Below are 25,113 nucleotides of genomic sequence, written 5' to 3'. Positions count from 1 at the left end.
CATATAATTATGTTCACATCCTCATTGCAATTACCTATTGGCCTTGGTCATTCTCTTCCCAATCTTAAGGTATTTAGTATTTGACTAATAGTCTTCCTTTCTACCCTAATCCCATACATACACACACACATATATATACATACCACACACTATAGACACATATATGTATATACGTATATATCATATGTATCACACACACACACACACACACACTATGGGCCAGATACTAGATAATAGGGATACAAATACAAATGAATGAAATAATTCCTATTAAGAAGGACAGAATATACGTGTGCATATATATATGAATATACATGTATATACAGAACAAAAAATAAAAGAATAAAAATATTAGATTTAAGTTCCTTCCTGCTCTAATTCTCTGATTCGTGCTTCAGAAGTAAAAGACAGAGCTGAAAGTATTCTATGAACTAAGACTCAGGCTAGATGAATTAAAAAACGTTGTGGTACTTAGTAACTTAATAAGTAGAATAAATATATTCTATTTAATAAGTAGAATAAATATATATAAATTCAAAATAGTTAAATACAAGGTAGTTTCAGAGGGAGGGCACTAGCAGTTGGGAAGATTAGGAAAGGCTTAATAGGTGGTGATTGAGCTAAAGAGGCAGAAGTGAGGAGGGAGTAGGCAGAGGAGAGTTGTGTCTGTTTAACTTTTATTAGAACTCTATATAACATAGATATTGAACAATTTGGGAAACAAGGAAGTCAATTATTTTATGATTTCAGAAGATTTCAAAAGAGAACTTATCTTTGTAGTAAACACTTTTGGGGGTATCTTAATGGGAGATTTGTGGAATATTTCTTCCCCTTCTTTACTCTGCCTACCTTCTGAGAGAACAGAACTAAAATGGCAGCTTAGGAGTTGTGGTTGTCTGCTCCTAGATTGCTTTTCTAGTTGCTGAGTAGCCCAAGAAGGAAAGGAAGGAGTGAAATGGGAGAAAAGATGTTTCTGTGCCAGCCAGCTGCTGGGCTTGCCTTTTTCTGTGAAGGAATCACATCCTACTTGCATCTCAAGTCCTAGTTAAAGAGGATATACAGGGGGCAGCTAGGTGGCACAGTGGATAAAGCACTGGCCCTAGATTCAGGAGGACCTGAGTTCAAATCCGGCCTCAGACATTTGACACTTACTAGCTGTGTGATCCTGGGCAAGTCACTTAACCCTCATTGCCCCACCAAAAAAGAAGAAGAAGAAGAAGATATACAACAAAAGACTGGAGACAGCAAAATCATCTGACATTGCTTTAAGAGACCTAATGAAGAAAAGAAAAAATGGAGGTAAAGTTTCCTGTTAGATATGAAACAAGAAAATGCTTTTTGATTTTAGTTACTGAGGGAAATGTAATTTTTAAAGTTAATTTTGTAGTTTATATTAGAGAAAACTAGAAAGCAATATTGATTTCTAAATGTGAAAGTGGGCATGGAGCAGTAGAGTACTAGGCTTGGTGTCAGGAAGACCTGAATTCAAATTCAGCTTTAGACACTTAGTAGTTGTGAGACCATGCAAAGCACTTATCCTCTGTTTCTTCATCTGTAAAAATTGGATAATAACACCTACCTTCCAGAGTTGCTTGAGGATCAAATGAAATAATATTTGTAAAGTGCTTTTCAAACCTTAAGGCACTATATAAATACTGGCTATTGTAAGGGCCTAAAATTCTAGCTATGATGTCTAAAATCTAATGAGTGGTTGCCTTAAATTAGAAGCTTTAGCAAGAGTTTAGACTTTTAAGTATTTATTAAAGTGCATCAGAAGTTAGTGAAGAGAGATGTAAAAAGCAAACTTCATCTAATTAAGAGAGTTGTAAAGTTGCTAAAAATTCTAACTATACTGTCTAAAATATTTAATGAGTGGTCGCCAATAAATTAGAAGCTTTAGCAAGAATATTTGAGTATTTATAAAGAGCATTGGGATCTAATGATCAGAAAGGTAAAAATCTAACTATTTCTTTTTTTTTTACATATAAGGTATTTTATTTTTTCTGTTACATGTAAAGATAGTTCTCAACTTTTGTTTATACAAGCTTTACAATTTCAGATTTTTCTCCCTCCCTCCCCTCCCTCCCCCTTCCCTAGACAGCAGATAATCTGATATAGGTTATATCTATATATCTATATACCTATACATAGAGATATAGTTATAGATATATCTATACACATATATATATATACATAATAACATTAATCCTATTTCTGCATTAGTCCTGTTATAAGAGAAAAAATCAGAGCAATGATGAAAAACCTCAAAATAGAAAAAAAAACCAATAGCACCAAAAACAAAAGAAATAGTATGGTTCATTCAGTATCTATATTCCACAGTTCTTTTTTTTTTTTTTCTTGGATTTGGAGATCCTCTTCTATCATGAGTTCCCTGGAACTCTTCTGTACCATTGCATTGGTGAGAAGAATATAGTCCATCACAGTAGATCAACACTCAATGTTGATGATACTGTGTACAATGTTCTTCTGGTTCTGCTCATCTCACTCATCATCAGCTCACGTAAGACCCTCCAGGTTTCTCTGAACTCCTCCTGCTCATCATTTCTTACAGCACAATAGTATTCCATTGTATTCATATACTACAACTTGTCCAGCCATTCCCCAATTGATGGGCACCCCCTCAACTTCCAATTCCTTGCTACCACGTAAAGAGCAGCTATAAATATTTTTGTACATGTGGGTCCCTTTCCCCCTTCCATGATTTCTTTGGGAAAAAGACCTAAAAGTGGAATTGCTGGGTCAAAGGGTATGCATAGCTTTATCTCCCTTTGGGCATAATTCCAAATTGCTCTCCAGAATGGTTGGATCAGTTCACAGCTCCACCAACAATGAATTAGTGTTCCAATTTTCCCACAGCTTCTCCAACATTTATTATTTTCCTTTTTTGTCATTTTAGCCAATCTGATAGGTGTCAAGTGGTACCTCAGAGTTGTTTTAATTTGCATCTCTCTAATCATTAGAGATTTAGAGCATTTTTTCATATGGGAATAGATAGCTTTGGTTTCTTCATCAGAAAACTGCCTGTTCATATCCTTTGACCATTTCTCAATTGGGGAATGACTTGGATTCTTATAAATTTGATTTAGTTCCCTATATATTTTAGAGATGAGGCCTTTATCAGAAGTACTGGCCTCAAAAATTATTTCCCAGCTTTCTGCCTCCCTTCTAATTTTGGATGCATTGCTTCTGTTTGTACAAAAAATTTTTAATTTAATATAATCAAAATCATCCATTTTGCATTTTATAATATACTCTATCTCTTGTTTGGTCATAAACTGTTTTCCTTTCCAAAGATCTGATAGGTAGACTATTCCTTTCTCTCCTAATTTACCTATGGTATCACCTCTTATGTCTAAATTGTGTATCCATTTTGACCTTATTTTAGTATAAGGTGTCAGATGTTGGTCTATGCCTAATTTCTGCCATACTATCTTCCAGTTTTCCCAGCAGTTTTTGTCAAATACTGAGTTCCTATCCCAGAAGCTGGAGTCTTTGGGTTTATCAAACACTACATTACTAGTGTCATTTACTATTGCATTTCCTGAGCCTAGCCTATTCCATTGATCTACCACTCTATTTTTTAGCCAGTACCAGATAGTTTTGATGACTGCCGCTTTATAGTAAAGCTCCAGGTTTGGTACCGCTAACCCACCTTCCTGTGAATTTTTTTTCATTATTTCCCTGGATATTCTTGATTTTTTGTTTTTCCAGATGAATTTTGTTATTATTTTTTCTAGCTCTATAAAATAATTTTTAGGTAGTCTGATTGGTATGGCACTGAATAAGTAAATTAATTTAGGCAGTATTGTCATTTTTACTATATTAGCTCTGCCTATCCATGAGCAATTGATATCTTTCCAATTATTTAGATCTGAAAATCTAACTATTTCTAAGAGACCTCATCATCCGACCTGCCATGGTGAGGTCAGGAACCAAAAGGACCAATGCTTCCTTCTTCCTCCCAGAAGCCTCTTATGAAACTGGGAACATCCCATCCACACGCACACACAGCTCCAAGCTAATTGGCTGGTAGACAGTACCCATGAGCAAACATCACTTCCTGACGCCAAGGACCTGACCGCATGGCTTGCCCACTCGCCAGCAGGTGGCGTCACTCTAATCACTACAGAGCCCAGCATCTGTCTTCCCACCAAGCCGAGGTCCTGAAACGAAAAAGCCTTGCTCCTCCCAGAAGCCTCCTGTGAAACAGGAAACAGGGCCATCCACACACACACAGCTCCAAGCTAATTGGTTGGTAGCACTGATTAACAGGACCAACAGATGACAGACACAACTTCTGGACACCAAAGTCACATGGTTTCTTTTCAGGCCAGAGCTCACAATGTCCCTCCCAGCAGAGGGTATCATTCCAATTCTCACTTTTATTATTCAAACATAGAATCAGAGACCTAGAACTGGAAGGATCTTCAAAAGCTATCAAGTCCAAGCCTCTTATTTTACAGATGAGGAGTTTGAGGCCACGGGAAGCTGGGTAACTTGTCCAAGAAAACCTAGGGAGTAAGCCTCAGAGATTGGATTTGAACTTAGGTCTTCCTGCACTAGAGCAAAGGCTTATTCCAAAAGAATCTTTTGCTTTATGAGTAAAACAAAATATATATATATATATTTTTGCTCATATAAAGAAATACCTAATGGGATGCAAAATTTTGTAATCTTTCCTTCTATTTCATAAAAGCCCATCGCTTACTTATCATTGCTGGAAGTTATCTGTTATTGATTCTTTTTTACTGCTAAATTGTAGTGACAGACTTCTGGAAAACCTTGGGAGACATCTGAATGCTGAATCGTCAGAAAAGGATTAGACTCAGAATATATCTCTTCTCTACTGATAAATTTTGCTGCTAAGCATCTGTGGAGAAAATTATGAAAGCTGATTTCATCCACTAAAACCTTATGGTGTATAACTTTAGTTGGGTACTCCCTAATGCTCAGCAATCTCTCTGATTTTTAGTTATTCCATATCTCATTCCCCACAGCAAGTGTTCACAATATTTTTTTCTTTCCCCTCATCGTCTGTATTTCCCAGCCCCTTCCCGTGAAACTCCTCCCCCCATCAGATTATATAACCTCCCACTTCACTAAGAAGATTGAAACTTCAGACCCTCAAATTTCCCTTCTTCGCTTTTAAAATATGTTCACTTCTCACTACTTGGTCATAGGAGAAGAGGAATGCCTAACTAACTAAAACTAACTCCTCTACTTGCCTTTGATTGCATTCTCTCTTATACAACTTGTTCCAGTAGTCACTACTTCTCAGTCATATCTTTAGTCAGTCTCTCCTTTTATACTGGTTTCTTCCCATCTGTCTGTAAATGTGCTCAGATCTCCCCATCCAAAGAAAGTCCCTCACCTTTTTAGCCTATCTTTAAATTAAGTAGGGTTTATTAAATTTTGTGCTAAACACTGTGGTAGATAATGAGGATACAAATAAAAAAATTATTTTGTTGACTGCCCTTGAGGAATTTATCTTCTATTAGGATGTTACTATATGTTCTCAGATAAATGTTATATACAAGGGGGCAGCTAGGTGGCGCAGTGGATAAAACACTGGCCTTGGCTTCAGAAAGACTTTAGTTCAAATTCGGCCTCAGACACTTGACACTTACTAGCTATGTGACCCTGGGCAAGTCACTTAACCCTCATTGCCCCCCCCCCAAATATTACATACAAAATAAATAAGGGAAAGTGGCACTAATAATTGGTAGAATCAAGAAAGGCCTATTAAAACTGAGCCTTCAGGGCAGCTAGATGGCGTAGTGGATAGAGCACCAGCCCTGGAGTCAGGAAGACCTGAGTTCAAATCCGGCCTCAGACACTTAACACTTACTAGCTGTGTGACCCTGGGCAAGTCACTTAACCCCAATTGCCTCACTTAAAAAACAAAACAAAACAAACAAACAAACAAAAAACCTGAGCCTTAAAGGGATGTAGGAATTCCAGAAAATGAAAAAGAGAGCAATATAGGCATGGTGTATGGCCTTCTATCCTCCACCCCACCCCCGCCAAAAGAAAGAAAAGTAAACCCCCAAATTTAAGTACTTTTCCTCAGGACAAGCTGAGAGAACTCCAGGTAGAATAAAGGGGCAGTGATAATGATGCCAAGAAAGCAAATGGCAAGCCATGGGACTCAGAAGTAAAAGAGAGGGATGGGTACAGAGAGCCATTTTGATATTAAGAAGTGATTTAGGTTTACTATCACTGTGATAGCATACCTCCTGTCTCCTTCATTTTGCTTAGACTTAAATCACTTGGAGTTTTATTATGCATACTTTCTTTGCTTTCAAACTAACTTTAAGAAAAATGGATTGTTCTTTTTCTGCCCTCACATAGATGCTTGATTTTATGTGTGTGCTTTGTGATCTCTACTGCAGATCAGGACATTGATAGATGGCAAGTTCCCAAACAGACTTTCAGATTTCAGAGTGGTGACCAATCAATTAGGTAACCAGGAGAAAATTGGGGAGTCTGCATCACTTGAACATCTTTTTTTTTTTTTTTGGTGGGGCAAAGAGGGTTAAGTAACTTGTCCAGGGTCACACAGCTAGTAAGTGTCAAGTGTCTGACGCTGGATTTGAACTCAGGTCCTCCTGACTCCAGGGCCAGTGCTTTTATCCACTGCGCCACCTAGCTGCCCCCACTTGAACATCTTTAAAAGTAGACTTGAGGGATCTGTGGTTTTTTTCTTCAAGGAGATATGAGTGCATCTACATATCTGAATGCATCTACAGATGCATATCTGAATTCTCTAACCAAGTCAAATGTGGTTGGAAAAATAAATCATGGGGTCATATTGCTGTTCCCACTCTACTATATTCTATTCTTCTTAGAGAACCCTATTTCTTCTTACTAGAAGAAAGGGTAGTGCTGAAAAAGTGTTTGGGAAAGGAGTAAAGAAAGACAAAACAAAAGAGAAAAAGAAAAATATATAGGAACTAGGAAATAAAGTGCCAGGTGGCACAGTGGATAAAGCACTGGCCCTGGATTCAGGAGGACCTGAGTTCAAATCCAGCCTCAGACACTTGACACTTATTAGCTGTGTGACCCTGGGCAAGTCACTCAACCCTCATTGCCCCACCCCCCAAAAAAAATCAATAAAGGGAAGGCACCAGAATTAAGGGAGATTGGAAAAGGCTTCTCCAGAAGCTAGGATTGTATTCTGAATTAGAGCTTGGGTCTTAGGTTTTTCTGTTAACCTCTTTTTTGCCTAATACAAAATAAATCTAAGAGTTCCATGAAAAATTGGATGAAGCAAACAGTTGTGGACGAGTTTCAGTCATCCAGGTAACCCTCTGTACTGGAGGCCAACCTTCAGGGGGTGTTCTGAACCATATAGATTCCGCCTCAGTCCAGGACCACATTTGCCAGAGAGTTTGAACACTCCTCCAATTCTTGTAACCCTAATGCAGTGGAATTAGAAACTTTTTCTATTACCAATGTTAAATTTGTAAGCATAGCTTCATGTTCAAGTTACCTAACAAAAGGAATAGTGAGGGCAGCAGTTTTCCAGACCCACCAAAGAAAATTATCCCAGGTTCCTCTTCTGACTTTAATATGAGAAGAGGGAGTAGGATTCTTACTCTGGAATCCAAATAGCCCAAGATAACATATGGACTTAAGCAGGTGGGAGTTAACACTAAAGATTTATAATCTCTTCCTTGTTATAGGAAGGGAAGATACCTTGGGGCACAGTAGGGTGCAAGGGAACCAAGGCTAGGGTCTGCCTGGTGATGCCCTTGTGCTATGGAGTTGATAGCTTGGTGCCCATGGCAATACATAACAGAGTACAGGCTGGGCAGATTTATGATAAAACCCGAAATGCATAACTATGTTTCCTAGTTACCATCCTCCCTCTCATCTGCAATGGGGAGGAATTTAACTTTCTTCTAAACCAAAAAGATACCCAGTTAATTTAACCTTATAATACCATATAAACATTAGCAGGCAGATGGCAAACCTGAATATTAATATACCTTGTTGTTTGGCATATCAAGTGACCATACATTTAAACTGAAAATAGTAAAATCTTACATACTTGCATTGTGCTCATTTCTTCTACTGACTACTTGCTGTGATTATAGAAATCTGCTATAAAAGAAAAATCAGGAACATGAAAATAAGACCGGGATAAAACATCCTTAGCTCTGTTTGATTTCAGGTAAAAGTTACAAGTGACCACCAGTCATGCAGTACTAGCCAGATTCAGGGATAGCCAGGTGGGGAAACTTTTCCTGTTCAGCAGGAACACAATGAGAAAGAGAGCAATGGACCAGCCACAAGTCATGCTTCACAAGAGTTCATTTTTCTTTGAAACTTTTACAAATTACAAATAGTTCCTGATTTTTAACCATTCCACTACAAAAGATTTCAAAGTAGCAGCATTTTCAAACCAGCTTTTACAATGTTCCTCTAAGGCTATAAATGCCTAACAAAAAAATTACATCCTAATTCCAAATTCAAATTCTTTTTTTTTTTTTGGGTGAGGCAGTTGGGGTTAAGTGACTTGCCCAGGGTCACACAGCTAGTAATTGTTAAGTGTCTAATGCCGGATTTGAACTCAGGTCCTCCTGAATCCAGGGCTGGTACTCTATCCACCGTGCCATCTAACTGCCCCCAAAATTCAAATTCTTAAGTAGACACAGACACAGAAGTCAGAGACTTCCCTTCCCCCACCTTCAGAGTCTGGCTATCGCTCTGAAAGGCTACAGGGGTACAACCAAAAGTTCCCCACAGATTGTACAACACAATTACAACATTTGACAGACATAAATGCATGAGACAACAAGCAGCTGCGTACGACAGGCAAGCAAACGGCTTTGAAATATTACTTCTTCCTGACCAGCCCAGGTCTATTACCTAAATTCTCCTTTCTCTTGAAGTCATTTGTTTCTTTTTAGCTACATCCAATTTTTTTCCTCCTTTTTCCCTGTTCCCAATTTGTAAGGATACACCCAAGAGTCATGCAGAATGCTTTCTCTCCTTGTCCCTTTAATGTGGGTCGGGCTAAGACCGCAGCTGAGAAGAATCCTATCTCAGACCTTGAGAGCCCACCCAATGTGACTGAAGTCTCTGAGGTGACAAAGGAGAAAAACACAATGCATATTTCATCCTGAGGAACCCAAGAGCTGAATGAGGGGGTTGTTGTGGCCAGACAGTATTGCAATAAAACACCAAACACTTCTTTTTCAAATCTGAAAAATCAAATTTATCCCAATTTCTCAGGGTATATCCCAATAGGGAGTTTTTAGGCATGCTAGCCTCCTGACCCATCTGTAACCTCCTAGAGGTTACTGACACCGCACCTGCATCCACATGGGCGTCAATGAACAGCAAAGAACCCAATCCAGGGTGGCCCTCAGACTGCTGGGTCTTGCCAACAGGGCAGTTCCCTTTTTCTCTTCTCAGAAAAAAGGCGAAATCCTACAGGGCAAATCCCTTGATCCCCGATCAATGAGAAATACCCCCTGCTCTGTTTGACAAGCCCGCCTCCCAAAGAAGCAAAACCCGAGGCAAATCCCAAACTTACCTTAGCAAGATCTCACCCCTTAGCTTCCCCCCGTCCCCCCAAAAAAAGTTTGACTAAAATTTCCTCACACATTGGGCACCAAATGATGTGGGACGGAATTAGAGTCAAATTGATCGTGAGTTGTCCCAAAAGAATTACAAGACTCAGTGACTCAGTTTCCCAAGTTTTATTGCAGTACTGTGAGTGATCACAGGGAGAGAACCAGAAACGTAGAAGGGTATCTCTGGATTAGTGAAAGAAAAAATAGTTATATTTATAGTATGGCTAAATTGATTATCAGTCTTGTAATAATTTCCACCCTAGGGAGGTACAGGAGAGGGTTTATCCTAATTTGGAGTTCCTGGCGGCTTGAGCCAACCTCCAAGGCAGGTACCTTTTTCTGTGGACGTGTATTTTTGGGGGTTTACCTGTCATAAGGTGAATCTGGGCACAAATTTGGCCTTTTCTGAGCATGTCACTTTTTGATTCCCATGTCTAGTTTCAAAATATTTTCATTTATCAGTTTGAATTTCTATACCCTGTTTGTGTATCATTGTTATAGTTAAGGTCTCTATGACCTGCCTCTGTATATTCTTGTTATGGGTTCTGATTAATGTGAGTAGGAGAAATTAGGCCTTGACTTGTATTAATGAAGACTCAAGTCTTAAGTTATCCACTAACTAGGGTCTGAATCCCTTTTAGAGCTCATATTTAAATTAGAGATTGAGTCTTAGGTTTTTCTGTTAGCCCCTTTTTTGCCTCCTGTATCAATTGGACTCTTCACCTAACATTTAAAAAAAAAAAACACCTTTTTTTGGGGGGTATCAAACAAGGCCTAGTTGTAAAATAATACCCATAACAAAAACAAACATGCAGTACAAACAGATCATGTGAGTAGTTGGAACCTGATTAAGATAATCTTCTGGGGGCAGCTAGATGGCGCAGTGGATAGAGCACTGGCCCTGGAGTCAGGAGTACCCAAGTTCAAATCTGGCCTCAGACACTTAATACTTAACTAGCTGTGTGACCCTGGGCAAGTCACTTAACCCCAATTGCCTCACTAAAAAAAAAAAATAATAATCTTCTGACTTCTTTGCATACTTCTCTGAGAGTAAATAGGTGGTTATTTTACTATAGGTTGATCAATGCACAGAGCATTACACAAAACCTTATCAATCAAAAAGCAATTTGTTAAGTGTCTTCTACACATTAAACACTGTGCTAGGTGATGGGGATACATAGAAAAAATTAAATAATCCCCCCTTTTAGGAGCTAATAACATGTTTGCCCCCAAAAGATCCCACTAAGGCTCAACTTATACCTCTACCTAAATCTCATAGAATCACAAAATCTTAGTTGAAACAGACTTTGGGGGATTTCTAATCCTATTCCTAACTAAATTACAATAGAATTCCCTTTATATCATTCACTCAGTACCTTGGGCACTGATCACTTGGGCAACTGTATGAAAGATGGATTTGAAAGGGGAGAGACTTAAGTTGGGGAGATGAAATGGCAGGGACAGGTTTACAATAGTTTGGGCAAAAAATAATGAGGCCCTGAACTGTTTGTGGTTAGAGGAGAAAAGGGGGTAAATGTGAGAAATTTTGTAGAAGTAGAATTAACAAGACTTGACAAATAACTGGATATGTAGGGTGAAGAAGAATAAAAAAATCAATGCTGGTTCCTTGTAGACCTGGGTAACTGGAAGAATGGTGGTGCCCTCAACAAAAGATACAAGTTCAAAGAGAACTATGTTTTGGGGAAAAGATGAGTTCTCTTTTGCACATATCAAGTTTGAGATGCCTAAGAGATATATAGTTTGATTAATTCATGTTGTATTTTTTTTTAAAAGGGCAATGAGGGTTAAGTGACTTGCCCAAGGTCACACAGCTAGTAAGTGTCGTTTCTGAGGCTGGATTTGAACTCAGGTCCTCCTGAATCCAAGGCCAGTGCTTTATCCACTGCAACACCTAGCTGTCCCTCAAGATATATAGTTTGAAATGTCCAGTAATCTAATACGGGTAATGCAAGATAGAACTCAGAAGAAAGATTAGGGCTGGATGTGAATAAGATAGATCCAGAAGTCATCTTTGTAGAAATGATCATTAAACATGTGGGAACTGTTGAAATAAGGTACTGAGAGAAAAGAAGAGGGCATAGAACTGAACTTTGGAGTATACTTTCAATTATGGAGTAGAATTTGGGTGATGTTATGGCAAAAGAGAGATCAGATAGGTAGCAAGAGAAAATTGTCAGGAAATTATAGAGAGGAAAGTATTTAGGAGAGGTGATTAGTACCAGCAGCTGTCAGAGAAGTCAAGAAGCAAGAGGACCAGGAAAAGGCCATTGAAATTGACAGTTAAAAATTATTGGTAATTTTGGAGAAAAGTTTCCCTTGAGTGATGAGGTTGCAAGATTTCAAGACTTGAATGAGAGGAGAAAAAGTGGAGGTAGTAAAGATAGACAGCTTTTTCCAGGATTTGGCTGAGAAAAGGATGAGAGAGATTTAGGATAATAATTGAGGGAGAGCCTGGTTTTGCTATTTTATACTATGGTCTGTCATATTTTTGCATACATAGGCCTTTTTTTCTTTCCCTAACCACTTTAGAGCAGTTTTAGACCCTTGGTCAAAGAATATTTACCTCATTCTTCTTATTATTCCAATCTCGTATTGTATAATTCCATATTGCTTTGCAAAAATGTTGGATCAACTCATAATGCAACTACCTGTAAATATACTTGTTTTACTACAATTTTATGCCAGCATAAAATTTTGTCATCTTTTATTTTGCCAAGTTGATGAGTGTCAAATGGAATCTAAGTTGTTCAAATTTCACTTCTCTGATCATTAGAGATCATGGACATTTCTTCATACAGTGATGGACACCTTTTTTTTGTTTTTTTGAGAACTGCCTGTTCATGTCCTTTTTCTACTTATTGGATACTTTTTTTTTTTGAGAACTGCCTATTCATGTCCTTTTTCTACTTATCAGTTGAAGAATAACTCTGATAAATTTGAGTCATTTGCTTATTAATTTAGGATTCAAACTTTTATGAGAAGTATGGATGCAGACATTTATTTCCTTTAAATCACACAGCTTGTTAAAAATGTATAATTATGGGGGCAGCTAGGTAGTGCAGTGGATAGAGCACTGGCCTTGGAGTCGGGAGTACCTGAGTTCAAATCCAGCCTCAGACACTTAACACTTACTAGCTGTGTGACCCTGGGCAAGTCACTTAACCCCAATTGCCTCACTAAAAAAAAAAAAATTTTTAATTTATAATTATGAAAAACAGAATCCTTTGTATTCTAGAGCTTTTTCCTCCCCTAAGGTCCCTTCTATCTTTTTTTAAATAATAGACATTTTTATTTATAGTTTTGAGTTCCAAATTTTATTCCTCCTTCCCTCCCTTTCCCTCTCCTTGAGGCTGTAAGCTCTCAGATATGGGTTGTACATGTGCAGTTATGTAAAACATTATCATATTAGTCATTTTGTATAAGAAAAGTTGAATGAAAGTGAAAAACAGCATGCTTCAGTCTGTGTTCCATCAATATCAGTTCTTTCTTTGGAGGTGGGTAGTATGTTTCATCAATAGTCCTTTGGGATTGTCTTGGATCATCATATTGCTAAGAATAGTTAAGTTATTAACTATTAAGTTCTTCATCCAACAGTATTGCTGTCTCTGTGCACAGTGTTCTCGGTTCTGCTCACTTCACTATCCATCAGTTCATATAAGTCTTTCCAGGCCTTTCTGAAATCATCCTGTTTGTCATTTCTTCTAGCACAGTAATATCCCATCACCATAATACAATTCTAGGGCTTTAAAAAATAACTTAAATGGTTGATCCATTTGGTACTTAGGAATCAACACTTTAATCCAACTCTATCATTAACCATGTAGCCTGAACAAGTAAACCTCAGTTTCTACATATGTAAAATGAGGATGTGGACTATATGATCTCTAATGTCCCTTCCAGAATTTACATTCTCTTATCTTATAATTCTTAGTCATTCAGTGATGTGAGTCTTCATATTGTAGTATAAACTAGTATGTAGTATAAAGTAGTAGAGAAAATGACTAAAAGGAGTAGAATAGGACAAGAGAAGGCTAATGAAAATTCAGGGAGAATTTTTAGTTTTCTGATCCAGTCATAAAAGTCATTTATTAACATACGATTGTAATAGTCTGAATTTCCATTTCAACCTAATTTATTACTGGAATAGGAAGCACCTGCTTATACCTGGTAAAGAAATTAATTTAGAGTATGATTCAGACTACACCAGGTTGGGGAAATGGGGAGTAAATCAGGATAGTTGTAAAAAAAAACCCACAACAAAAATCTATAATCCAAACCTCACCTCCTTGACCTCTCCCCACCCCCATACCCCAACAGACCTTTATACTTCAGGAAATCCTGCAGACATGAATTTTAATGGTGTGAAATGAGCCTGCCCACATTCTGATGTATTGTGCAGATCCCACTTTGACTGCCACCACTAGACAATGAGTTATGAGAAGAAAAAGAAGTCTGATTTCCTTCCTTTTGAAATTTTATTAGGATAGGAATTTGCCATTCAACTGCAGAAAACAGGGATTTACAAAAAGAGTTCCTTTACTGTGTTTGAACAAAGAATAATTATGGAAATTAGGTTTAGGAATACTGTATTCTGGGCAGCTAGGTGGTACAGTGGATAAAGCACAGGCCCTGGAGCCAGGAGGACCTGAGTTCAAATCCAGCCTCAGACACTTGACACTTCCTAGCTGTGTGACCCTGGGCAAGTCACTTAACCCCAATTGCCTCACTAAAACAAACAAACAACACACACACACAAAGAAAGAAAGAAGAAAAACCATGTTCTGGTTAGCTCGTTTTTGCACATAGATTGTAACCCTTGAGTAATCTACCGGTGATGAAAAAGGGGAGGGTCCATTAGTGTTTGGGATTAGGGGTAAAAACGGGGCCTGCAAGCTTCCATTCTTTGCACCCACTAGCTGCACACTGGGATGCCCTTTCTCACAAGAATGAGAATAAATGAGCCTTTGACATATCACTGCAGCTGTGTTCCAGAGAATTATTGAGCAGGAGTCATTTCCCTCTTAGTTTGTGAGACTATTGGTCTCAGTTTAAAGTCTATGTAGTTAATGGAAATTTAAGTTATGGTGAGGGTTAACCACTTAGCCTTTTCTTGTAAAACCCTAGAATGAGTTTGAGTATCAATGATTTGAAAGTGTATATCTAAGAAATAATAGCAAAATTTTGTCTTGCTTTAATGTTAATAAAATGAGTTACTTAATTTGGATTTAATTTTTTATATTTTGCCAGAAATGGAGAAAAGAGGTAGTCCCAGCAGTGGCCTTATTGAACCAAAAGGAAATAAAACATTTTGAAATGGAGAGACAGAGGGAGAGGGAGAGAGGGAGGGAAGGAGAGAGGGATGGGGAGAGAGAAAGAGAGAGAGATTGAGAATGATTGAGATTACAATGTATTTAGTTCCAAGAAGTTTATGTTAATAAAGTATCAGCTATCTCTCCTATTCCATAGTGTTAGTCTGAAATGGATTAGTATCTTTTTAGTTTATAACATATCAATGGCACAAAGGAGGATGCACATAAAATTGGAGGCTAGGTTGGTTACTTGTTGATTTAGAGGTATAATCACACTCATCCTTCCTTAATTCCACATTTTTCTTCCCTTTCTTTCATGCAGCAGTTTGTTCCCATTTGTCAGCCAAAAAGTAATCCTAATTGGATGCCTAATAAAGTTTATAAGTAGTGTAGATGCTATGCCTGTATCATGGGAAAGGAAAGTTACAAGATTTGAAGTAAACAATTCTAAAGCCTTTAAAACAGGCTTTTAAGCATTTTCACAAGAGTTATCCCCACCTTCTAATTAAATATACTTTTTCTCAGGCTTCAGCATCCACTATTTTATATAAGAAGATACTATTTTTTGCTGTTTTATTGTTTTGTTTTTATTGCAGCATTATTGCTTCCTTTTACTTTACATTGCAAAATTTCAGAAGCACAATATTTCAGCTATCTTTGGGGCTAAATTTATTTCTGTAGGTTAACTTGAATCTATTGTTTCCATGAGAAAACATCATCTAGGTTTGAAACATGTCAAAGTAAGTTGGGGTCTTATATTCAGTATTCAACAAAGATTAGGCTTCTACTTTGTTTATTACACTGAGATCAATCTAGTCTAGGTGTAAATTCAATTTACAAGTGGCCAAATTTCTTCTTCTTTTTTTTTGCCTTAATTTTTCCTTCAAATTTGAAATAGTAATGGTTCCAGATCAATTTTAGAACAGTTAGAGTAGTGGTCTAATTTCCAAATGTAATTGCCTCTGGCCATCCATTTAGTATCTGAGGAGAAAACACTGTTATACTTCTGTATAAAAAGATAGGATTTTAAAAGAAATTCTGGTTAAAAAATGCTTTGCAAAAACACATAGTATAGCACCTCGATAAACCAGAATCCCATTTGGAAAGATCTAAGAACCTTCTAGAGAACTTAACAAAGTGAAAATAGCTCCACAGTTGCATGGAAATAGCAAATACTAGAGTAAAAAACTCAAGAATGGTATTAAAACAACTGTTATAATATCTTTTGATGATAAGCTACATATATACATGGAGGCCATATCCAGTCCTGATATACATATAGATATATATATTTTGCCACTGAACCCAGATAGCTCTGGAGGAGTGAGATTGGTGACTTTTCATAGCCCTCTCTCACTTAAATCCACTTCACTGCAAGTCACAACATCACCCTGATGTCAAGTTCTCTTCAAAATGAAGGGCAAACAGCAATAGTACAATAATATTTCATTATATTCATAAACCATAATTTGTGCAGCCATTCCTCAACTGATGGATACCCCCTTAGTTTCCAGTTCTTTGCTACTACAAAAATAGCTATTAAGTATTTTTATACATGTAGGATTTTTTCATCTTTCTTTCACAACTTTGAGGTGTAGAACTGCTAGTAGTATTGCTTTGTCAAAGAGTATACACAAATTACACATGTATAATCTATATCTGATTGCTTACTCTCTCAGGGAGGGGGGAGGGAAGGGAGGGATGGAGGGATGGAACTTGGAATTCAAAACTTTAAATAAAAATGTTTACTTTTAGGGGCAGCTAGGTGACACAGTGGATAAAGCACCGGCCCTGGATTCAGGAGGACCTGAGTTCAAATCCAGCTTCGGATACTTGACACTTACTAGTTGTGTGACCCTGGGCAAGTCACTTAACCCTTATTGCCCTGCAAAAACAAACAAACAAAAATGTTTATTTTTTTTAAGGTTATATATAGTTTAGTTACTTTTGGAGCATAGTTCCAAATTGATTTCTAAAATTGTTCTACCAATTACAGCTCTACCAACAGTGCGTCAGTGTGCCTGTTTTCCTGAGGCCCCTCCAACATTTGTGATTTTCCTTTTTGTCAGCTTAGTCAATCTGGTAGACTTGAGGTCAAACTTTAGAGTTGCTTTAATTTCCTTTCTCTAATTATTGGTGATTTGGAGCTTTTTTTTTATATGGCTATTGATAGCTTGGATTTCTTCCTCTGCAGCCTGACTGTTCTTATCCTTTGATATTTATCAATTGATGAATTAACCCAGGAGTTCTTAACCTAGGGTCTTGAACTTAAAAAGAATCTTGTGTTGTATTTTAATATGACTGTTTTCTTTTGTAATCCTGTGTATTTATCTTATGCATTTAAAAACATTATTCTCAGAAGGGTTCCATAGGTGTTACTAGACTGCCAAAGGATTTAATTCCATCATGTCCACAGCGCGCACACACACACCCACACCCACCCCCACACACACACCCTTTACCCCCTCCTTTAACCTTTAAATGTAATATGTATTTCATTACTTTTTTACTATAAAATACTATTCTAGTTCCAGGGAGAGTGGAACTTCCTGTCATTAAGAATAAATCCATTTATAAAAAGGAATTTAAATTTTTTAAAAACTTTTTATATATGATACAGTGGAAAATGCTGGATTTGGAGCCAAAGGTCATTCATTGACATTAATTTTTTTTTTTTAGCTTTGGAGTTAAGAATGTTTGCTGGATTTCTCTTTTAAATCATAGAAGATTTTTCATTATGCCATTTCGTCAAAATTTTCTTGATCCATCTGTCTATTGAGTTTCTTCTTCAAGAAGCATGGAGAAAAAGCCCCGCAAACTTCATCAGTATTCTCTCTCTGACCTTTGATCCAAATATCTAATGAATGGATTCAGTTAATTTATGAATGCATGCTATTTTGGGAGCTCATATAATTAGTAGAGGAAGAATTTAATACTGTCAAAATACAGTTTAATCTGGGGGGAAAAAATCCCAATCCTCTAATTAGAAATTCTGGTTTTTTTGTTTGTTTGTTTGGTTGGTTTTTTTAGTGAGACAATTGGGGTTAAGTGACTTGCCCAGGGTCACACAGCTAGTGAGTTAAGTGTCTGAGGCCAGATTTGAACTCAGGTCCTCCTGACTCCAGGGCCGGTGCTCCTGTGCCACCTAGCTGCCCCAGCATATTTATTTTATTATCAGCTTTTCATCAAGATATAAATCATATTTATCTGTGTTTTAAAGTTGATTTAGTTATACTAGTATAATATATCAACATTTGAAGCAGATAGAGTAGATAATATGCCTTGTTATTTTAAAATGTGCCATGCTAATTTTAATCCTTTGGCTACATTTGCTCTGAGTTACTGCATTTTTAAATTAACTTGAGCTGCCCTGAGACTCATTCCTTTTCCAAGGTAGGGCAAGGGGCAGCTAGGTGGCGCAGTGGATAGAGCACCGGCCCTGGAGTCAGGAGGACCTGAGTTCAAATATGGTCTCAGACACTTAACACTTACTAGCTGTATGACCCTGGGCAAGTCACTTAACCCCAATTGCCTCACTATTAAAAAAAAAAAATTAACTCCAAGGTAGGGCAAAGCCTTGGATTTTGGATTTTTGGCCTCCTTTTTTTTTTTTTTTTGGTGAGGCAATTCAGGTTAAATGACTTGCCCAGGGTCACACAGCTAGTAAGTGTCAAGTGTCTGAGGCTGGATTTGAACTCAGGTCCTCCTGAATCCAGGGCTAGTGCTTTATCCACTGTGCCACATAGCTGTCCCATGGTCTTCTTTCTCCTTTATTTAGTCACCCCTTCAGAGGTTTCAGTTCATAAGTCTGTCAAAATATCTGGAGAAATTGGGGGGGGGGGCATTTGTCTAAATATTTTCTGAGTGGTTTAGAAACTTTGAAGAAGTACATTTTTTTTAATGGTGAATAGTTGATATCTGTAAGGTGGCTAAAATCCTAGCTAGACTGTCTAAAAATCTAATGAATGGTCACCAATAAATTAGAAGCTTTAGCAAGAGTTTAGACTTTTAAGCATTTATTAAGGAGCATAAGAATTTGGTGAGGAGAGAGAAAGAGGCCAAGATACCTTCTGGTATCTATTTTAGGGAGCCAGCATCTCAGCTCCATGACACACAAGGTCCCTGAGAAAGAAAGCCCTCTCCCCTTCCTCTTCCCAGAACCCTCCTCTCCACCAGGAAAAAGGGCTGTGTACACACACACACACACACACACACACACACACACACACACACAATCTAACAGGCAGCTCTACAGAGACAAGTTCCTGGGTGCCAGCTGGCTGGCCAACTTCCAGAAGCTAAAGTCACATGTCTCCCCTTAGGCCAGAGCTCACAAAGATCCTCCCAGCAGGGGCATCATTCCAACTCTCACAGTGGGCTAGGGAAAACTTTTTCAAGGGCTCCCTAGAATTGAATAGTAACTTTGTCAGTGACTAATCTCAATTTCAGTTGTACTACCACTTCTTGGTAGAAAAGTGGTGAACTATAGTGTCACGATAACAATAGCCAATAGCTAGCATTTATATAATGTTCAAAGGTTTGAAAAGAGCTTTTATATCTCTTAATCTCATTTGTTCCTCACAACTCTTGAAGATAATGCTGTTATCCCCATTTTAGAGATGGGGAAACTGAAGCTAAAGTTAGATGATTTACTTAGGATGATATAGCTAAGCAAGTATCTGAGACAGGATTTGAATTCCCCTATTCCTGACTCCCAAGCCCATTATTTTATATCTGCTATACCACCTAACTTCTGAGGCATACATTTTCAGACTCATTTGATGGCTAGGTGATTGTTGGTGCATTTACCAGTAGTTATAAAAAAATGCAACACATGGGGATGCTTACATTAAAGTAATTAAAACCATTTTTATAGTTAGTATAAAATTCATAAGCTTTGGCAAATTCTTTCAGTTAACAGGTATTTATTGAGTGCCTTCACTATTTGAAGCACCTTGAATAATTTTTTTAAAATATAAGCCCTGGCTTTGTAATTAATATTTCAGCAAAATGAGGATTTGAGAAACTGGATTTAAGTATTGAGAAATGTGTTTTCCTTTCAGATCTATCAAGGAATCGCCTCTCAGAAATTCCTACAGAAGCATGCCACTTTGTTTCTCTTGAGAGTCTCAACTTGTATCAAAACTGTATTCGGTATATCCCAGAGGCAATTCTGAATCTACAAGCATTAACGTTTCTAAATATCAGGTAAGAGTAATAGACCTTTTATAAATTGCATCATTTAATACCTGTTGTAGATTTTCATCATCTTATAAATGTCTTTACTTAACACCACATATAGTACATTGCATGTTGGGTTTACATCACCTGTGTGTACAGCATCTTGTCTATACCAACAGTATTTCTTGATCTTTCCTGTTTTTCCCTTTTTTTCCAGGCAGTATTTTTTTTTTTTACTTTTTTTTTTTTTTTTGGTGAGGCAATTGGGGTTAAGTGACTTGTCCAGGGTCACACAGCTAGTAAGTGTTAAGTGTCTGAGGCCGCATTTGAACTCAGGTATTCCTGACTCCATGGCTGGTGCTCTATCCACTGCACCACCTAGCTGCCCCCAGGCAGTATTTAAGTCATAAATTTGTATGTTTTTCTCTTCTCACAATTGACATCACTTTTTTTGTTTGTTTGTTTTGGTTTTGGTTTTTTTTAGTGAGGCAAAAGGGGTTAAGTGACTTGCTCAGAGTCACACAGCTAGTAAGTGTCAAGTGTCTGAGGCCGGATCCGAACTCAGGTACTCCTGACTCCAGGGCCGGTGCTCCATCCACTGTGCCACCTAGCTGCCCCTCACATTATTTTTTAAAATATTTTTCTGCAGCTAGAAAGACTTCTGTCTGAGATTGTGTAGCTTGATTCTTATTTACCTTCCTATATGAAGATAATAAGGACATAAAGGTATATAAGACGGTAGCTGTTTTTATGATTGGTAGGATATAGAAGATAATTAAAATTTCAACTTCTGAACTTAGAAGTTGGTTTTTTGGGGTTTTTGTTTGGTTTTGTTTTGTTTTTAGTGAGGCAATTGGGGTTAAGTGACTTGCCCAGGGTCACACAGCTAGTAAGTGTTAAGTGTCTGAGGCCGGATTTGAACTCAGGTCCTCCTGAATCCAGGGCTGGTGCTCTATCCACTGCGCCACCTAGCTACCCCTGAACTTAGAAGTTTTAACTCAGGTTAGTATTAGAGATATTTGGGGCAGCTAGGTGGCACAGTGGATAGAGCCACACTGGCCCTGGATTCAGGAGGACCTGAGTTCAAATCTGGCCTCAGACACTTAACACTTACTATCTGTGTGACCCTGGGCAAGTCACTCAACCCCAGTTTCCTCACCCCCCAAAAAAAAAAGTATTAGAGATATTTAACATGGTGGATTTATTTTTTTTCCTTTAAAAAAATTAGAGGGGGCAGCTAAGTGGTACAGTGGATAAAGCCCCGGCCCTGGATTCAGGAGGATCTGAGTTCAAATCCGGCCTCAGACACTTGACACGTACTAGCTGTGTGACCCTGGGCAAGTCACTTAACCCTCATTGCCCCACCCCCCACCCCCAAAAAAGGGAAAAAAAATAAGAGAGACACCATGGCATAATGACTAGATATCATCCTCAAAACAAAGAAAATTTGGTTTCGTCTGGCCTCTAACCCATACTAGCTGTGTGACCATAGGCAAGTCAACTTCTCAGTGCTCTAAGCAAATTTCTAAGACTGTAAGTTACAGAAAAAATACCAGCCTGCATTGGCTAAAGGAATTTCCTCACCTATACCAATGAAATCATAAGTTGAGGCTCTATCCCTTTATATAGCACTAAACATCAAGATGACCAATTAAACTTGCTTGGCAACTGTATATTTACATAGTGTAACGATTGGAATAACGCCACCTGCTGGATACTTACTGTAGAAGAGTTCTGCCCATGAAGGGAAGGTCTTTGAGGGCAAGACCAGGAGTCAGGAAGTGACGCGAGCTAGTGGGAGGAGGAAGGAAGAGACTGGCGCTCAGTCTCCCTCTCTTTCCTCTGGACTCTGGTGGAGAGCGGAGCTAGAAATGTGCTCTCCCTTTAATAGATAGGAATCTAGGCTTTTCTCTCTCTTTACCAAATTCTTATTCTCCTTAATAAATGCTTAAAAGTCTAACTCTTGCTAAAGCTTATAATTTATTGGCGACCACTCATTAGATATTTTAGACAGACTAGCTAGAATTTTAACCCTTAACAATAGAAGAGTTTCATTGCATAAAATATAATAATTTTTCTGAGTCTGCTTTTTTTACTTTACATTATTTCACAAATGTCCTTGCAGATTTCTTTATATTCCTAATATTTACCTGTCTTAATTAAGATGGACCATATCTTAGCCAGCATAGTGTAGTGGATAGAGAACTCAACACAGAGTTAGGAAACCCTGGGCTCAAATCCTACCTCTGACATATGCTGGGTGACCAACCAAATGCCATCCCCAGGAAGATGAGCACAAGAGCCCTGGAAGTTGCGGTACTTGCCAAAGCACTGGTACTTCTAGTTCAGCTCCCCCAGCCATCATCTGGAGAAGCAGCTGCTGCAAGAGAAGGGGCTATTCATTCCTGCCAACTACCATTCATAGGGCACACAGGCCATCCTAACTGAAGCAACAAGGCATCCTGAGCGAGAGGCAGGAAGCAGTATGTGCCAGGCAAGTCAGCCCATGTCCAGCACTTTGACCACTGTCTTCCCTCAGGGCCTGATGGTGACAGGCCAGGAACCTGGGAGGCAAGTAGGTGGCAGATTGGATAGAGTGCTGGGCCTGAAGTCAGGAAGATCTGAATTGAAATGTGGCCCTAACATACATACTATCTGTGACCTGGGGCAAGTCACTTAACTTTTTGTCTGCCTCAAATTTCCTCAGCTGTAAAATGGGAACTCATTTGTAAAATAGTACCTATGTCCCAAGTTATGATAAGGCTCAGATGAGATAATATATGTTAATATGGGAGGCAGTTCCTGTGGATATACAGCCTAGCAGCTGTTCTTGCAGGTACATTCTATCAGAAACCCAGCAAAGAAAATTCTTGTCAGTAGAGTCCTTGGTCTTTTCTGGAACTGCTTCCACTATTATGCTGACCTGCCCGGCTAAATCCAGATTCCAAACTGGCTTGCTCTTTTATTCAAGACTTCCAGGGAATGACTGCATCTTTTCAGCTAAACCTAATTACATTTCATGTGTAGTATCATAGTGGCTTTCTCTCTTTCTATTTTTAAATTGTATTTTATTTTTATTTTATTTTTTTTGCGCAGGGCAGTGAAGGTTAAGTGACTTGCCCAGGCTCCCACAGCTAGTAAGTGTCAAGTATCTGAGTCCAGATTTGAACTCAGACCCTCTTGAATCCAGGGCCAGTGCTTTATCCACTGTGCCACCTAGCTGCCCTTAATTGATTTCTTTTTTTTTCTTTTTTCTTCTTTTGTGGGGCAGTGAGGGTTAAGTGACTTGCCCAGGGTCACACAGCTTGTAAGTGTCAAATGTCTGAGGCTGGATTTGAACTCAGGTCCTCCTGAATCCAGGGCCAGTGCTTTATCCACTGTACCACCTAGCTGCCCCCTCTATTTCTAAATTAATCAAGGATTTCCCCACTTTATTTAATGCCTTTCATTGATTATTTGATTCAATAGAGGTGTTCTTGATTTTTGGGGGGGGGAGGGCAAATGGGGGTTAAGTGACTTGCCCAGGGTCACACAGCTAGTAAGTGTCAAGTGTCTGAGCCCTGATTTGAACTCAGGTCTTCCAGAATCCAGGGCTGGTGCTTTATCCACTGCGCCACCTAGCTGCCCCAAAAGAGATGTTCTCAAACCTGATAAATATATCAGGATGTAGATTATTTTGTTAATTACTGATATAGTGTAACGATTGGAATGACACCACCTGCTGGAGACTTACTGTAGAAGAGTTCCGCCCATGAAGTGAAGGTCTTTGAGGGCAAGACCAGGAGTCTTTTCTTTGGCGTCAGGAAGTGACGCAGGCTAGTGGGAGGAAGAAGGGGGGAGCCTGGCGCTCAGTCTGGGGCTCTTTCCTCTGGACTCTGGTGGAGAGCGGAGCTAGAAATGTGCTCTCCCTTTAATAGATAGGAATCTAGGCCTTTTTTCTCTCTCTTTACCAAATTCTTATTCTCCTTAATAAATGCTTAAAAGTCTAACTCTTGCTAAAGCTTATAATTTATTGGCGACCACTCATTAGATATTTTAGACAGTTTAGCTAGAATTTTAGCCCTTAACAATAGGAATGATTGATTGAGTCAATCAACCCCTTTCCATACAGTTAATAGCTGGCCAAGATGAAAAAAAAAAGAAGTCTTATAAACAAGCAAGAATGGGCTACCACTTCAATTATAGGATCAGGTTCTGACATGGTTTTAAAAATTGAGGGAACCAGTGGTTAAAGCTATGTGAGTAAATTCTTCTAAGGAATCCTAAGAATTCAGTAGTTACCCAGGAAAAACTGAAGATCTTCTTAATCACTATATTTAAAACCATTGAAACTATTTCCTTTAAAACTACTTGTTTGGTCATTGGTAAATAAAATTTGTGTGGCCCTAGCAAAAGATGTTTTTAAAGAGTAAACATGATGGGGCAGCTAGATGGCACAGTGGATAAAGCTTTGGCCCTGGATTCAGGAAGAACTGAGTTCAAATCCAATCTCAGACATTTGACACTTACTAGCTATGTGACCCTGGGCAAGTCACTTAACCCTCATTGCCCTGCACCCGCCCCCCCCCCCCAAAAAAAAAAAGTAAACATGAAAGATAATCAAAATAAGTCTCTGATTTGGTTTCATCAGTGATACTTATATGGGGTATTTCATCTGTTTTCTTTGAGGTATATAATTTCTAAAGAAAAGTTGCCCCTGAAATGATCCTTAAAAAGCAGTTGCTGGGGGCAGCTAGGTGGCACAGTGGTTAAAGCACCAGCTCTGGATTCAGGCGGACCTGAGTTCGAATTTGGCCTGACGCTTGACATGCACTCCCTGTGTGACCCTTGGCAAATCACTTAACCCTCATTGTCCTGGGGGGGAAAAAGCAGTTGCTAAGGTTTCTGAGATGAAAAGAGTAGACTGGCACTGAAAATTTTTTGATACAGAAGATATCATGAAATGGTGATTTTGGAGGAAGCTTCTGCCATTCAAACTGTAAAAAAAAATTAATTAA

At 38.4% G+C, this 25,113-nt stretch overlaps 1 protein-coding gene across 9 annotated transcripts in view; it reads left to right on the top strand.

The window, feature by feature from the left end:
- Positions 1–25,113, top strand: part of LRCH3 (leucine rich repeats and calponin homology domain containing 3) — a 141,416-nt gene that overhangs the window by 30,055 nt on the left and 86,248 nt on the right. For all 9 annotated transcript variants that reach the window (XM_043994651.1, XM_043994647.1, XM_043994652.1 and 6 more), the window contains exon 2: positions 19,999–20,143. In XM_043994651.1, coding sequence (XP_043850586.1) covers positions 19,999–20,143 — 145 coding nt within the window. The remainder of the gene's footprint in view (positions 1–19,998; positions 20,144–25,113) is intronic.

Source organism: Dromiciops gliroides, chromosome 3, assembly GCF_019393635.1.
Source record: "Dromiciops gliroides isolate mDroGli1 chromosome 3, mDroGli1.pri, whole genome shotgun sequence".
NCBI lineage: Eukaryota > Metazoa > Chordata > Mammalia > Microbiotheria > Microbiotheriidae > Dromiciops > Dromiciops gliroides.
The sequence above is the reverse complement of the archived record's forward strand: the minus strand, read 5'-3'. Positions and strand labels throughout refer to the sequence as shown.